Source organism: Lynx canadensis, chromosome B3, assembly GCF_007474595.2.
Source record: "Lynx canadensis isolate LIC74 chromosome B3, mLynCan4.pri.v2, whole genome shotgun sequence".
Lineage (NCBI taxonomy): Eukaryota > Metazoa > Chordata > Mammalia > Carnivora > Felidae > Lynx > Lynx canadensis.
This window is the reverse complement of record NC_044308.2, coordinates 27,408,931-27,424,630: the sequence shown is the minus strand read 5'-3', so window position 1 is coordinate 27,424,630 and position 15,700 is coordinate 27,408,931. Positions and strand designations below refer to the sequence as shown.

General features: G+C 41.4%; 1 protein-coding gene across 5 annotated transcripts in view; it reads left to right on the top strand.

Annotated features, from left to right (window-relative positions):
• HERC2 (HECT and RLD domain containing E3 ubiquitin protein ligase 2) overlaps positions 1 to 15,700 on the top strand; it is a 289,146-nt gene that overhangs the window by 169,579 nt on the left and 103,867 nt on the right. For all 5 annotated transcript variants that reach the window (XR_003969350.1, XM_030317589.1, XM_030317587.1 and 2 more), the window contains 4 exons: positions 2,800 to 2,942; positions 14,274 to 14,541; positions 14,688 to 14,824; positions 15,311 to 15,409. Coding sequence is in view for 4 of the 5 variants with exons in the window: in XM_030317589.1 (XP_030173449.1) it covers positions 2,800 to 2,942; positions 14,274 to 14,541; positions 14,688 to 14,824; positions 15,311 to 15,409 (647 nt within the window). In the remaining variant the exon portion in view is untranslated. The remainder of the gene's footprint in view (positions 1 to 2,799; positions 2,943 to 14,273; positions 14,542 to 14,687; positions 14,825 to 15,310; positions 15,410 to 15,700) is intronic.

The following is a 15,700-nucleotide window of genomic DNA, read 5'->3' as shown; positions in this document are numbered from 1 at the left end:
AGCACTGATGGCACGTAGGAGCATGTTAGACACATAGATTCTCAGGCTACACCCCAGACCTAAGAAATCAGAGTTTGCATTTTAATAAGGCCCTAAGGTGGTTCATACATATCTAAAGTAGCACTGCTTTAACACATTGCTTGTGGGAATTTAAGTTGGTACAACCAACATTGAAGAAATGTTACACTTTAAAATACATGTGTATTAGGGGTGCTTGGGTGGCTCAGTCGGTTGAGTGTCTGACATCGGCTCAGGTTATGATCTCGCGGTTCGTGAGTTCGAGCCCCGCGTTGGGCTCTGTGCTGACAGCTCAGAGCCTGGAGCCTGCTTCAGATTCTGTGTCTCCCTCTCTCTCTGCCCCTTCCCTGCTCATACTGTGTCTCTCAAAAATGAATAAACTTTAAAAAAAAATTTTAAATACGTGTGTACACACGCACACACATCTGTATCTGCATCTCTGTATCTAGCTCTGTATCTCTCCATTGACCTGGGAGTCATCTTGTGGGAATTTATCACATGAAAAGGCATGAAGATATGTGTTTACAGATGCCCATTATGGCTTCTTTGTTGGTATTGTTTTTAGGTTGAAAACTGGAGACACTTTTATGCCCATTATTAGGTGGTGTATCCATACACTAGAATACCAGCTGACTTTATTTTCTTTAGACTTTTCTATATTTCTTCAATTTTCTGGAATAAGCTTATATTACTTTGAATAGAAAAAAAAGCTATAAAATATTTTTTGATTATCTACTCTTAAAAAAGATGTGCTAAAGTATTATAGGGAACAAGATAGTCCTTGTTTATGACCCCAAACTCTCTGGGGTCAGAGTGAAAAGAGAAAATGAATGCAGATGGCTCTGTACAGGTTATGATGCCAGTGCACTGTGAAATGTGTAATTGTAGTTCCACAAGTGTCTTGGGGATACAGGTGGCTGAGGGCTGGGGAGGGCAGCTTCTGAGGGGTGTGGCAGACTTGAGGTGCAGCATGATGAAGAAGCTCTATTTTGGTGGAAGAGACAATAGGAGCACAGATGTATCAGTGAGTATATAGGAGAATGTTGAAGTGCTTCACTTTGCAAGGAGCTCAGGATTTATTGATGAATGTGGGGCAAAAGCTGGAGAGGTCAGCTGAATTCATGTGATAGAATGCCTTGAATACCAGGGAGAAACATAAGACTGACTTAGAGCTGTGGCAGGGACCTGTATGGTAAGGACTGATACTCAGGATGGTAAGTCTACTAGTGAGGTAAGTGTATTTGAAAAAGGAAAGCCATGGAGGTGAGAGAATTGCTTTTGTGTCAAGTGATAAGGTGTTTTCTGGGGGAAGACATAAAAGATGGAAAGGTGGTTCCAGTAGATCATAATCTGGTGGTTTTGATAATAACCTCATGGGAAACCAGTGAAAAGTCAAAGATGGCTGATGTTTCAAGCTTGAGCTACCGGGAGGACAGGAGGGAGTGCCTCTGATGAAGATTAGAAAGCCTAGTGTAGTGTGCGGTTTTTTGTTTCTTAATCTTTTTTTTTTTTTAATTTTTTTTTTTCAACGTTTATTTATTTTTGGGACAGAGAGAGACAGAGCATGAACGGGGGAGGGGCAGAGAGAGAGGGAGACACAGAATCGGAAACAGGCTCCAGGCTCTGAGCCATCAGCCCAGAGCCTGACGCGGGGCTCGAACTCACGGACCGCGAGATCGTGACCTGGCTGAAGTCGGACGCTTAACCGACTGCGCCACCCAGGCGCCCCTGTTTCTTAATCTTAAGAGGGTATTGTGAATTTAATTTTAATGTGCTGAGTATAAGGTAAATCTAATGAAAGTGCAGATTTATTCTGTATTAGACAGTAGGGACCTTGGAAACTATCCATAATTATAGAAGATCAGGAAACCAGAGACCAGGGAATTGGACTGACTGCTCTCTGGTCACCCTGATGAGTAGCTCTGTAGGAACTGAATTAGGGTTACTATCTCACGGTTGGGACAGAGTAGGGGCTCCAGATAGCTCTGTAGAGTAGGGCTTGACAAATTATCATGGTTACCTGTTTTTGTAAAGTTTATGGGAACACAGCCGCACCTACTTATTTACACGTCATCTTAGGCGGCTTTTACTCTTCAGTGGCAGAATTGAGTAGCTGTGACAGACCATGCAGCTGATAAGCTTGAACTATTTACTCTCTGTCACTTCAAGAGAATGATTTTCCAACCCCTGGTCTAGAGAATTAGTTGAAGTTGTCACCAAACCAACCAGCGAACTCAAATGGTGAGTGGGCTCCAGGCAGTGGGACTCAGTGGGCCTGTGGCAAACAGGAAGTGCTAAATGCCTCACTCAAAGCTGCTCAGAGATTAAAACAGACAAAAAGATGTTACCCTGACCACACAACATATCTGGAATTGGTGTCAGTTTATGGTCTGAACAAGGGTTAGCAGGAAAAGCCAAGGCTAAAAATAAAAAGGGAGTGTTCATAGAAGAGGTTTCTGAAGCAATGAGTGTGCACCAAGAAAGAGAAGGTATAAGAACTGGACAAAAGGCAGAAATCTGGGAGGTAGCTTTTTTTTTTTTTTTTTTTTGGCTCTGAGGAGATAGATGAACCAATAAAGGACAGATGCCAAAAAGCAGGGAGTGGAAAAATTTTTAGACTAATTTTTGATATCTGAGCCTTGAAGATTTTGATCGTCTAGTGCTTGAAGAGGTAGAGATCATACTCACTTTAACATGTTCAGTGCAACATCTTTAATAGTAAAGAGATGTTAGGAGTTGAAAATGTGATGTCGTGCATATTTTTTTTTTTTTTATATTCAGATGATGGAGCAGCTGCATCCCCTGACCTTGGGGACATGTCTCCTGAAGGGCCACAGCCTCCAATGATCCTCTTGCAGCAGTTACTGGCCTCGGCCACCCAGCCATCTCCAGTGAAGGCCATATTTGACAAACAGGAGCTAGAGGTACGGTAGCAGCCTCTGCAATTTTAATCTGGTACACTAAATTTGGAACAATTTTTTTCCTAGATGTGTATTTTCTTAAGGATATATTCTGAATTTTAAATAATATGCTAAAATAATTCCTATGACTAGTTAGGCTTTAACCATGTTTGTCATAGAGCATTATAATACTAGTTAGAGGGGGAATGAGTTGAAGTTTAACCTTATTTTGAATATATGTGAATTCTTTGAAAAAGTTAATGAGATTCAACATGGGTCAGATGCTCAAATATTCATGGCATGATCTTTTTCTAGGAAATAATTGTTATTGAAGGAGCCCATTAGACCTTGGAATATTGCACTGGCATGTTTGTTCCACTCACTGCAAAGGCTTTTTTGGGCATGCACTGTTGCTGCTAGGCTCTTGGTCCTTGCCCTGTTGCAGAGCACCTATGCTGCACAAGTGTAGCTTAGGGATCAGGCTGTGGGCATGTTCCCATAGAAAAGACAACATGTGATCAGGTCTAAAAGTGATGGGGACTTTCATGGCCTGCAACATGAGGGACTAGATGTTTCTAAAAATCCTTCTTTCTATGTAATATGTAAAAAACTCTGGATAAAATATCAAAGACAAAAACCAAACCTAGAGTACTCAAGTTGCCAGGCAGAATATACCCTAATAGAAATTCTTTGAGACCAGGACTGCAGGGAGTTGGATCCGAAGTGAGGAAGCAGCTGTATCAGGTTGATGGGAGGGCTGATAGTAGTCCAAGAGTGAGGTAGGAAGAAGTAGGTAGCAAGAAAGTAAGAACTGAGGTAGGAAGAAGGTGGGGTGCAAAGGGAAAAGGCAAGAAGTATTGAGCATGAGAATAGGGAGCAGTACAGTGCCTTCTTTGAACTGGCCTGAATGCCAACTACTTGCTAGGTCTAAAAACCGCTAAGATGAGGGTCAGGTTGAAGTGGCCATAGAACAGCAGGGTTTCTAGTCACTTCTAAAGATAAAAAGAGGGCATTGAAAGCAGTTGAAGAGCAAATTGGGCTGAATGCAACCTGGAATCACACTGGGAGGTACCCAGTGTTAAGAGGAAAGATGTGTAAGGAGACCAGGAAACGTAGAGTTATCCTTTAAGAATTGGGAAGGACTACCAAAGAGAGATCTTTCATTGTTTTATCTCCATTGATTTAGATGAAAATTCAACCATCATTGTTATTCTGTTTGAAGTGCCTTTTTGTCATAGACTCTGGGTCTAAAGTTCTTTCTTGTCTAGCAAGAAAGCAGGACTCAGGATTAAATTCGAGAGATGGTTAATGTCCAGGAAAAGACAAGAGCCCTGAATAAGGGTCCTTGCCCTGTTTTTATTAGGATCAGAAGGCTTACAAACATGGTGATGGATGTGCACAAAGAGACAATGAAATTATGAACATTAACTCATGGATGTGAGGGAAAGGGGGTCTTGAAGATATTAGGGGTTTGGGTTAATACAAAACAAAATCCTGGCTCTGGAGGCAGCCAAAGGTTGTTTACAGCAGACATGAGGCACCAACTCTGTTTATCTTAGCTAGCCTAGGGGATTAGACTGATGGAGCAAGTAACCTCAAGGTTAACAAGGCACCTTTTCTTTTGCTAATCAGTTCTCCTCTGGGCAGCTTTACCTGCAGCCCGGTGGTCTGTAGCCCTATTTACTTGTTTACCTAGTTTGGTCCTTCCTTCCTGTGAAAGCAGCTTTCTGCTATAATACTAAATAGGGGGGAACTTTTGCCCTGAATCTCTAGTCTTGTTTACCTCATATACCTTTGTATTGCGGGCCTTTGCACCCCCTCTCTATTCTGGGGGCCTTAGCCTCCCTTCTCTATCCTTATTCACCTAATCTTGTTTACCCAAACTTGGGTGTGAGCATCCTATGGCTTTGTAATTCTTTATGCTTGTTAACTCATTGGTGCAAGCCCAGGGAATTTCTAAGCTTTTTCCTCACACCTTTTTTCTCCCATTCTGGCTGCATTTAATATTTTGTGATTTGTTTGTTTTTTGTTTTGTTTTCTACACTTTGACTAAGGCATGCCAATGTATGTATGTATTTTTTCTCCCCCATCCTCTTGGGATATGCTCAAGTTACTTGCATCTCTGGCTTGATATCCCCCCCACCCCCCGCACCAAATTTGGAAACTTGTTAACTATATTTTCCTGTCCTGTTCTTTGCTAAGACTACCGTTACACATCTTTGAGATTATTAATTTGTTTCTGTGTATTTTGTAGGTCTTTTTCTCTTCATTAATAAACTTGGCTAATTTTCTGGATCTGTTTTTAGGGTCAGGCTGTTCTGCTTTGTTGGGTCTAAATCTGCTGTAAGCCATCTAAGAGAGTCTTTATATTTTCAGATCTCACGTTTCCATTTGGTTCTTATTTTATAGCTCTATGGTTCTGACAGTTCTTATCTCTTCACTTTCTATTTCTTTACTGTATATGTATGTAAAACATATTCCTGATAGTTGTGTTAAATTTCTTTTTAACACGTGGGCCAGCTGTCAGTCTGCTACTATTGGCAGTATTTTTTCTCTTGATTATAATCAGTTATTGGTTCTGCTTCTTCACCTATATGTAGTTGTTAGTATATTCTGGATGTTTTAGTTCTTTTTTAAATGTTTACTTATTTTAGAGAGAGAGTGCATGCATGTGAGTGGGGGAGGGGCAGAGAAAGAGGGGGGAACAGAAGATTGAAGTTGGCTCCACATTGACAACAGAGAGCCTGATGTGGGGCTCAGACTCATGAACTGTGAGATCATGACATTAGCCGAAGTTGGCATCTTAACCAACTGAGCCACCCAGGCACCCTGTATGTTTTAGATATTACACTGTATCCGCTCAGTGTTCTGTCAACATCTTCTGGAGAATGTGAATTTTATTCTCATAGATGGTTTAGTACCTGGCAGTTCTCCCCAATCCTGTGGAGGCTTGGTTCTAGACTTTTTATTTATTTATGTATTTTATTTATTTATTTTTAATTCAAAATTTATTGTCACATTGGTTTCCATAAAGCACCCAGTGCTCATCCCAACAGTGCCCTCCTCAATGCCCATCACCCACGTTCCCCTCCCTCCCAACCTCCATCAACTCTCAGTTTATTCTCAGTTTTTAAGAGTCTCTTATGGTTTGGCTCCCTCCCTCTCTAACTTTTTTTTTCCCCTTCCCCTCCCCCATGGTCTTCTGTTAAGTTTCTCAGGATCCACATAAGAGTGAAAACATATGTTATCTGTCTTTCTCTGTATGGCTTATTTCACTTAGCATAACACTCTCCAGTTCCATCCACGTTGCTACAAATGGCCAGATTTCACTCTTTCTCATTGCCGAGTAGTACATTGTATATGTAAACCACAAGTTCTGTATCCATTCATCGGTTGATGAACATTTAGGCTCTTTCCATAATTTGGCTATTATTGAAAGTGCTGCTATTAGATACTGCTGCTATTGGGGTATTAGATAGTGCTGCTATTGGGGTACAGGTGCCCCGGTGTTTCAGCACTCCTGTATCCCTTGGGTAAATTCCTAGCAGTGCTATTGCTGGGTCATAGGGTAGATCTATTTTTCATTTTATTAAAAATTTATTTTATTTTATAAAATAAACCTCCACACTGTTTTCCAGAGCAGCTGCACCAGTTTGCCTTCCCACCAACAGTGCAAGAGGGTTCTTATTTCCCCACATCCTCGCCAGCATCTATAGTCTCCTGATTTGTTCCTTTTAGCCACTCTGACTGGCATGAGGTGGTATCTGAGTGTGGTTTTGATTTGCATTTCCCTGATGAGGAGTGATGTTGAGCATCTTTTCATGTATCAGTTGGCTATCTGGATGTCTTCTTCAGAAAAGTGTCTCTTCATGTCTTCTGCCCATTTCTTCACTGGATTATTTGTTTTTTGGGTGTGGAGTTTGGTGAATTCTTTATAGATTTTGGATACTAGCCCTTTGTCTGATATGTCATTTGCAAATATCTTTTCCCATTCCGTCGGTTGCCTTTTAGTTTTGTTGATTGTTTCCTTTGCAGTGCAGAAGCTTTTTATCTTCATGAGGTCCCAATAGTTCATATTTGCTTTTAATTCCCTTGCCTTTGGAGATGTGTCAAGTAAGGAATTGCTGTGGCTGAGGTCAGAGATGTATTTTCCTGCTTTCTCTTCTAGGGTTTTGATGGTTTCCTGTCTCACATTCAGGTCCTTCATCTATTTTGAGTTTATTTTTGAGAATGGTGTAAGAAAGTGGTCTACTTTCATCCTTCTGCATGTTGCTGTCCAGTTCTCCCAGCCCCATTTGTTAAAGAGACTGTCTTTTTTCAATTGGATGTTCTTCCCTGCTTTGTCAAAGATTAGTTGGCCATACTTTTGTGGGTCCAATTCTGGAGTCTCTATTCTATTCCATTGGTCTGTGTGTCTGTTTTTGTGCCAATACCATGCTGTCTTGATGACTGCAGCTTTGTAGTAGAAAGTCTGGGATTGTGATGCCTCCTGCTTTGGTCTTCTTCTTGAAAATTACTTTGGCTATTCGGGGTCTTTTGTGGTTCCATACAAATTTTAGGATTGCTTGTTCCAGCTTCGAGAAGAATGCTGGTGCAATTTTGATTGGGATTGCATTGAATGTGTAGATAGCTTTGGGTAGTATTGACATTTTAACAATATTTATTCTTCCAATCCATGAGCACAGAATGTTTTTCCATTTCTTTGTATCTTCTTCAATTTCCTTCATAAGCTTTCTATAGTTGTCAGCATACAGATCTTTTACATCTTTGGTTAGGCTTATTTCTAGGTATTTTATGACTCTTGGTGCAATTGTGAATGGGGTCAGTTTCTTTATTTGTCTTTCTGTTGCTTCATTATTAGTGTATAAGAATGCAGCTGATTTCTGTACATTAATTTTGCATCCTGTGACTTTGCTGAATTCATGTATCAGTTCTAGTAGACTTTTGGTGGGGTCTGTTTGGTTTTCCATGTATAATATCATGTCATCTGCAAAAAGTGAAAGCTTGACTTCATCTTTGCCAATTTTAATGCCTTTGATTTCCTTTTGTTGTCTGATTGCTGATGCTAGGACTTCCAACACTATGTGAAACGGCAGCGGTGAGAGTGGACATCCCTGTCGTGTTCCTGATCTCAGGGGGAAAGCTGTCAGTTTTTCCCCATTGAGGATGATATTAGCTGTGGGCTTTTCATAAATGGCTTTTATTATGTTTAAGTATGTTCCTTCTATCCTGACTTTCTCGAGGGTTTTTATTAAGAAAGGATGCTGAATTTTGTCAAATGCTTTTTCTGCATCGATTGACAGGATCATATGGTTCTTATCTTTTCTTTTAGTAACGTGATGTATCACGTTGATTGATTTGCGAGTGTGGAACCAGTCCTGAAGCCCAAGAATGAATCCCACTTGATCATGGTGTATAATTCTTTTTATATGCTGTTGAATTCGATTTGCTAGTATCTGATTGAGAATTTTTGCATCCATATTCATCAGGGGTATTGGCCTGTAGTTCTCTTTTTTTGCTGGGTCTCTGTCTGGTTTGGGAATCAAAGTAATGCTGGCTTCATAGAATGAGTCTGGAAGTTTTCCTTCCCTTTCTATTTTTTTGGAACACCTTGAGAAGGATAGGTATTAACTCTGCTTTCAATGTCTGGTAGAATTCCCCTGGGAAGCCATCTGGTCCTGGACTCTTATTTGTTGGGAGGTTTTTGATAACTGATTCAATTTCGTCACTAGTTATGGGTCTGTTCAAGTTTTCTATTTCTTCCTGTTTGAGTTTTGGAAGTGTGTGGGTGCTTAGGAATGTGTCCATTTCTTCCAGGTTGTCCAGTTTGTTGGCATATAATTTTTCATAGTACTCCCTGATAATTGCTTGTATTTTTGAGGGATTGGTTGTACTAATTCCATTTGCATTCATGACTTTATCTATTTGGGTCATCTCCCTTTTCTTTGTGAGAAGCCTGGCTAGAGGTTTATCAATTTTGTTTATTTTTCAAAAAAACAACTCGTGGTTTCATTGATCTGCTCTACAGTTTTTTTTAGATTCTATATTGTTTATTTCTGCTCTGATCTTTATTATTTCTCTTCTTCTGCTGGGTTTAGGCTGCCTTTGCTGTTCTGCTTCTATTTCCTTTAGGTGTGCTGTTAGATTTTGTATTTGGGATTTTTCTTGTTTCTTGAGATAGGCCTGGATTGCCATGTATCTTCCTCTCAGGACTGCCTTTGCTGCATCCCAAAGCGTTTGGACTGTTGTATTTTCATTTTGATTTATTTCCATATATTTTTAAATTTCTTCTCTAAGTGCCTGGTTGACCCATTCATTCTTTAGTCGGGTGTTCTTTAACCTCCATGCTTTTGGAGGTTTTCCAGGCTTTTTCCTGTGGTTGATTTCAACTTTCATAGCACTGTGGTCTGAAAGTGTGCATGGTATGATCTCACTTCTTTTATACTTATGAAGGGCTGTTTTGTGACCCAGTCAGTATGTGATCTATCTTGGAGAATGTTCCATGCGCGCTCGAGAAGAAAGTATATTCTGTTGCTTTGGGATGCAGAGTTCTAAATATATCTGTCAAGTCCATCTGATCCAATGTATCATTCAGGGCCCTTGTTTCTTTATTGATCCTGTGTCTACATGATCTCTCCATTCCTGTAAGTGGGGTATTAAAGTCCCCTGCAATTACCACATTTTTATCAATAAGGTTGCTTATGTTTGTGATTAATTGTTTTATATATTTGGGGCTCCGTATTGGGTGCATAAACATTTATAATCGTTAGCTCTTCCTGATGGATAGACCCTGTAATTATTATATAATGCCCTTCTTCATCTCTTGTTACAGCCTTTAATTTAAAGTCTAGTTTGTCTGATATAAGTATGGCCACTCCAGCTTTCTTTTGACTTCCAGTAGCATGATAGATAGTTCTCCATCCCCTCACTTTCAATCTGAAGGTGTCCTCAGGTCTAAAATGAGTCTCTTGTAGACAGAAAATAGATGGGTCTTGTTTCATTATCCATTCTGATACCCTGTGTCTTTTGGTTGGAGCATTTAGTCCATTTACATTTAGTGTTATTATTGAAAGATACGGGTTTAGAGTCAATGTGATGTGTGTAGGTTTCATGCTTGCAGTGATGTCTCTGGTACTTTGCGGTCCTTGCAACATTTCACTCACAGAATCCCCCTTAGGATCTCTTGTAGGGCTGGTTTAGTGGTGATGTTTTCCTTCAGTTTTTGTTTGTTTGGGAAAACCTTTATCTGTCATTCTATTCTGAATGACAGACTTGCTGGATAAAGGATTCTTGGCCGCATATTTTTTTTGTTCATCACATTGAAGACTTCCTGCCATTCCTTTCTGGCCTGCCAAGTTTCAGTGGATAGGTCTGCTACTACCCTTATCTGTCTACCTTTGTCTTAGGGCCTGTTTATCCCTACCTGCTTTCAGAATTCTCTCTTTATCCTTGTATTTTGCCAGTTTCACTATGATATGTTGTGTAGAAGATCGATTCAAGTCACGTCTGAAGGGAGTTCTCTGTGCCTCTTGGATTTCAATGCCTTTTTCCTTCCCCAGATCAGGGAAGTTCTCAGCTACGATTTGCTCAAGTACACCTTCAGCCCCCTTCTCTGTCTCTTCTTCTTCTAGAATTCCTATGATACAGATATTGTTCTTTTTGATTGCATCACTTAGTTCTCTAATTCTGCCCTCATACTCCTGGATTTTTTTATCTCTTTTTCTCAGCTTCCTCTTTTTCCATAATTTTATCTTCTAATTTACCTATTCTCTCCTCTGCCTCTTGAATCTGTGCTCTGGCCGCCTCCGTTTTATTTTGCATCTCATTTATAGCATTTTTTAGTCCCTCATGACTATTTCTTAGTCCCTTGATCTCTGTAGCAATAGATTCTCTGCTGTCCTCTATGGTTTTTTTTCAAGTCCAGTGAGTAATTTTATGACTCTTATTCTAAATTTTTGTTCACTTATGTTGCTTAAATTCATTTTGATCAATTCATTATTTGTCGCTACTTCCTGGAATTTCTTTTGAGGAAAATTCTTCTGTTTTGTCATTTTTGGTAGTTTTCTGTCCCTTATGTATTTTAAAGCTTGTGTGTTCTGCACCTGTGAGCACTGCTGTATTAAAGGAGGGTCATACACTGTCCAGGGCCTGGCCCTGCAGGAGGTGCTTTTTCAGAGATTGTTACTTGCTCTGTGTTGTTGTGACTTTGGTTATATTATTACTGTACTTGTAGTAGTATTTTACTATGAGTAAATATTTACGAGTAAAAAAACCTTCCACCAGGTGTGCTTTGAATTTTTCCTTGGAGTAACCCTGTAAAGGAAAACAGACAAACTGGAGACAAAAACATGCAAACACACAAACAAATAAAAGCAAAAACCTAAAGTCTAAAAACAAAAAACCCCAAAACACCTACCACAAGTAAAGAAGAAGGTGAAAGCGGTGATGATGGAAGAGCACATACAAAGAGAGAAATGACTGGAGCTGGGGAGGGGGGCAGAGAAAAAATAAACATTGATAGGCAGAGAGACTAAAAGGCCTAATCCAGAGAGAGAGAAAGGAAATAAAGAAGACGGCAGAGAAAATTAATGAAGATAAAATTACCCAGACAGAGAAACTATATGGCTTGATTATTCCAGGGAGAGAGAAAGGAGTGTGAAGAAGGAGCTGTAGTAGAACTTGTATCAAGACAATGGATTCAATATGTCTTTTTAGACAGACCAATAACCAGAGTAACCAGCTTAGGGGAAGGAAGAGATAAGGAGGAGAAATGGGGCAGTGGGGAGGATATATCTACATATCCAGAATTGACCTATAGTTAATCCTGGCAATGCTGCATCGCTTGTAGGTAGTAGTTATCTTCAGGGTCTGTGCCATTCCGGTGGATATGCAGTTACCCAGTGCAAGGGGGCATGGTTTGGCGTTTTCTGGACCAACTTCCACTATGGGCCTGGGAGTGATCTCTGAGGCACCGCCTTGGTGGTGGCAGGGGTGGTGGTGGTGGTGGTGGGATGGAGGGGCGGGGGGCAGAGGGCGGGGTTGGGGGGGAATGGTGATTCCCCAGTCTCTTCTTCACGGAGCTGGAGCTAGACCTGGTAGACTCAGTTTGAGTCATCCTCACTGTGCCGTGGGCACAGATGGGGCATGCCTTCTCTCTCTGCCAACTCCCCTGACCCTGCGCTTGGCTAGGATTCAAAGTCTTGCTCCGTGGTTCTGATGCTGGGGAAGCGCCTTTCAGTGCAGGATATGTGGTCCCGGCTGGCTTTGTCTGTGCCGCAGCACTTCAGGGAGGATCTCCTTCTCTTACAGAGGAGCTCCTGGAGTGGCACACGAAGGCAGGCTCTGTTTTTTCCCATAGCACTCCAGGGGAACAGTGGGCTTACCCTCCTGTAGACTGAGCCCTCCACCCAGCCACCATACCCGGAGGTGGCTGACACAGGCAGGTTCTGTGCTATTGCGCAGCCCTCCAAGGAGGGAACCTCTTTCTCCAGCTGCAGACTGAGTCTCTGACCTACCACCGCACCCAGGCCTGGCTCCTCTCCTCCCCAGGTGTGTGAACAGGGAGCTGGCCCAGTCCAAAGAAAGCCCCCCAGTTAGAGATCAGATGCCTCTCAGTCTCATTCCAAGGTCTTTCTCTTGTCCAGATACAGTCCTGCACTTCCCTTGCCACTCTTTCTCTTCCCTTTGTCTCTCGCAGAAGGGAGTGTCTCCCCTTCATGCCCATGTGGCCTTTTTTATCTCTCCCAGTCCACCTTTTTTCCAGTTTTCCCATTTTCTTCCTAGTAGATTCAGTCTCTTTTCTTCCCAGGCTCTGGTGTTCAAAGTCTTTGGCTTCTACACTTCTTTGTTTGAGAGATGCAGGACGTATGGATTCCCCCTACTTCTCCACCATGTTGGCCGCCCATCTGGTGGCTAATGGCCAACCACCAGTGGTGGTTGATTTTTGTTTTGCTCATAGTCTTGGTTTCTGTATTCGAATTCTGCAGGATTTAGAACCATTTCCGAGGCTTCAGTGGAAACCTTTACAGCTTGACCAACTCCATCTAACTTGGTTGGACTGGGACCTCAGACTGTCTCCCTAATATTGCATAGGTATAGAATCCCTCTAGCCTTCCAGCAGTTCCTTTATGCTGGGTTCTTCAGAGTCTCACAAATGCTCAGTTTTGGAATCAGCCAAGAATTTGGGATAGTTTGTATGCACATTTTGTGATTTCTCCCTCACTTCTGACTGCTTTGGCAGGACTGAATTCCAGTTTCTGACTGCAGTCTAATAGCACTGCCTGGTCAGCTTGCCTTCTGGCTTCCCTTGTGGTCAAGGGTTGTATCTGTTTCAGTTTTGATTGCTTTGGCTGTTCTCCAGAACCTTCAAACTGTTTTTAAAAATATTTTGTTCAGGGTTCATAGTTATTATCAGTAGAGGTTTAGCCCAGTTCACTCTAACTCCTCATTATCAGAACCAGAACTCTAAACTCAGTCTGGTTCTGAATTGTAAGCTTTTAGGATGAAGACCATCACTAATGAGTTATTCACACTTCACAGCAAAACCCTAGGTTTTTGACACTACCTAGGCACTGGAAGGCTTAATGGAGTCCTCTTTATTTCTTCCACCCTGTTTCTTCTTATTCCTTCCTCAGATGCTCAGTTCAAAAACAATAGCAAGTCTTAGACCATATGAAAGTAATTGGAGATGAAGAGCAGAGTGTTGCAAGTAGTTCAGTGAAAGGATTGTGTGTACTGGGAGTAGGGATTCCTAATGATAACCTCAATAATGCATATATTCGTTGATTGTAATTTATTTCCCAATTTTTTTTATTTCCTTTATTTTTTTTATACCATATTTAACTCGCAGAGTGGTTCTTTTACCCTTGAATCACTGAGAGTTGATTTGATGGTACATGAGAGAATTCCATGTCGTCTCTGACTTGTTTTACAGAAGAAGAGAGCAGGAGACCGGACCCTACCTCCTGGGGCATGGGGAGGGGGTGAGGGACTCCTTCTTTCTCATCTGTCCCCTCTCAGTCTGCATTTAACTTGCTCAACTTGTTTCCTACTCAGAGCGGCTATGAAGTTTTCTTTAATGGGCACTGATAACTGGCTAATTTCCTGGGCTCTGTGTGTGTTGCAGCAGGAGTTGTTTGACCATCACATCTTTCCTCTGCATTAAACTATGAAAGTTGTCTTTGTTGTTTGTTGTTAACATGTTTTATCCATTCATTTAAAAATAACACATGTAAATCTGAATTTTCTGTTCTTCTGTACTGCATTTCATAGTAGAAGTTTGTAATTTCCATTTTCATAGACTGCTTAAGTCTTTTGACTTTTCTAAACCTCCCAGCTTCACTCTCATTTGTCCAGGCTGCAGCACTGGCCGTATGTCAGTGTTTGGCTGTGGAGTCCACTCACCCGTCAAGCCCTGTGTTTGAAGACTGCAGCTCCAGTGAGGCCACAACACCTGTCCCTGTACAGCATGTTCGCCCTGTCAGAGCAAAGAAGCGCAAACAGTCACCTGCTCCTGCTCTGCCTATTGTGGTTCAACTCATGGAAATGGGATTTCCTAGAAGGAACATAGAGTTTGCACTGAAGTCACTCACTGGTGCCTCAGGGAATGCTGCTGGCTTGCCAGGTATTTTGTTTTCCTTGTGGGTGTTTCACTTAATTTGCCCACACATTTGTTTGTGGGTTTATCTTGAGATGCTAACATCAGATGCCTATGGGCAGGTGGGTGCTGTGGATCCTCACTCAGGGTGCACTGTGTGTACTTGCTTGTAGGTGTGGAGGCCTTGGTTGGGTGGCTGCTGGACCATGCTGATGTGCAGGTCACAGATCTTTCGGATGCAGACACAGGGTCTGAGGAGTGTTCAGATGAGGAGGTGGTGGAGGATATGGACGACGCAGCCTATGCTGTGGTTAGTGCCTCCTGTGTGGTTGCCCATCTGCCTGTGTCTACCTGTCCTGTGCTTTGGGTTTCCTGTATGCTGTTCCATGAGGTCTCTCTGCAGTTTTGCCAGGCACACAGTAAAGCTAAGTGCTAATTGTTTTTTTGTGCCTTAATTACTTGAGCTGTAAAACAGACCCTTGTTCAACATCTAATGGTATTGGGTAGCCAACACCCATTTTTGTGTCATATAAAAAGCATGTTTTATATGACACAGTGACTTCTGATTTCAGTAAATTGTTTCATGAGATTAATTTGGAAATGTCTCAGAAATTTTCTATACTTTTAGCTTTTGATATTCATTCTGTTTACCATATTGTGTCTTTTAGAATGAAGAATTTTATAGTGAAAATACGTATAATATTTCATATTTTATTTTTTGATATTAAAGATTTCACATACTTCAAGTAGGCTTATCTGGCTCACAATTTTTAAAAAATGTATTTATCTTTTGTAGTCTACTGGTGCTGTTGTAACAGAGAGCCAGACGTACAAAAAACGAGCTGATTTCTTGAGTAATGATGATTATGCTGTCTATGTGAGAGAGAATATTCAGGTGAGTAAATGTCTTAGGCTGGAACCTTGTTCAGGTTTTCAGTGAGCAGAGGCCTGGCGAAGGAGGGTACAGAACCCAGCAGGCAGGCTGTTGTGACTGGAGCAGAGGACAGAGGAAGAGAAGATGAGCAAGGGGTGCCAAAGCTAGAGAGCCATGGCACAAAGACCTGTGCTTCTCAATTATTCCCATTTTGGACATTTTAAAAAACCTATTTCTGCTTGTTTTTCTTATATCATTCTTACTCCCATCTAATTTTTAAAATCTAGTTAGGCTTTTTATGTAGTCCTTTAT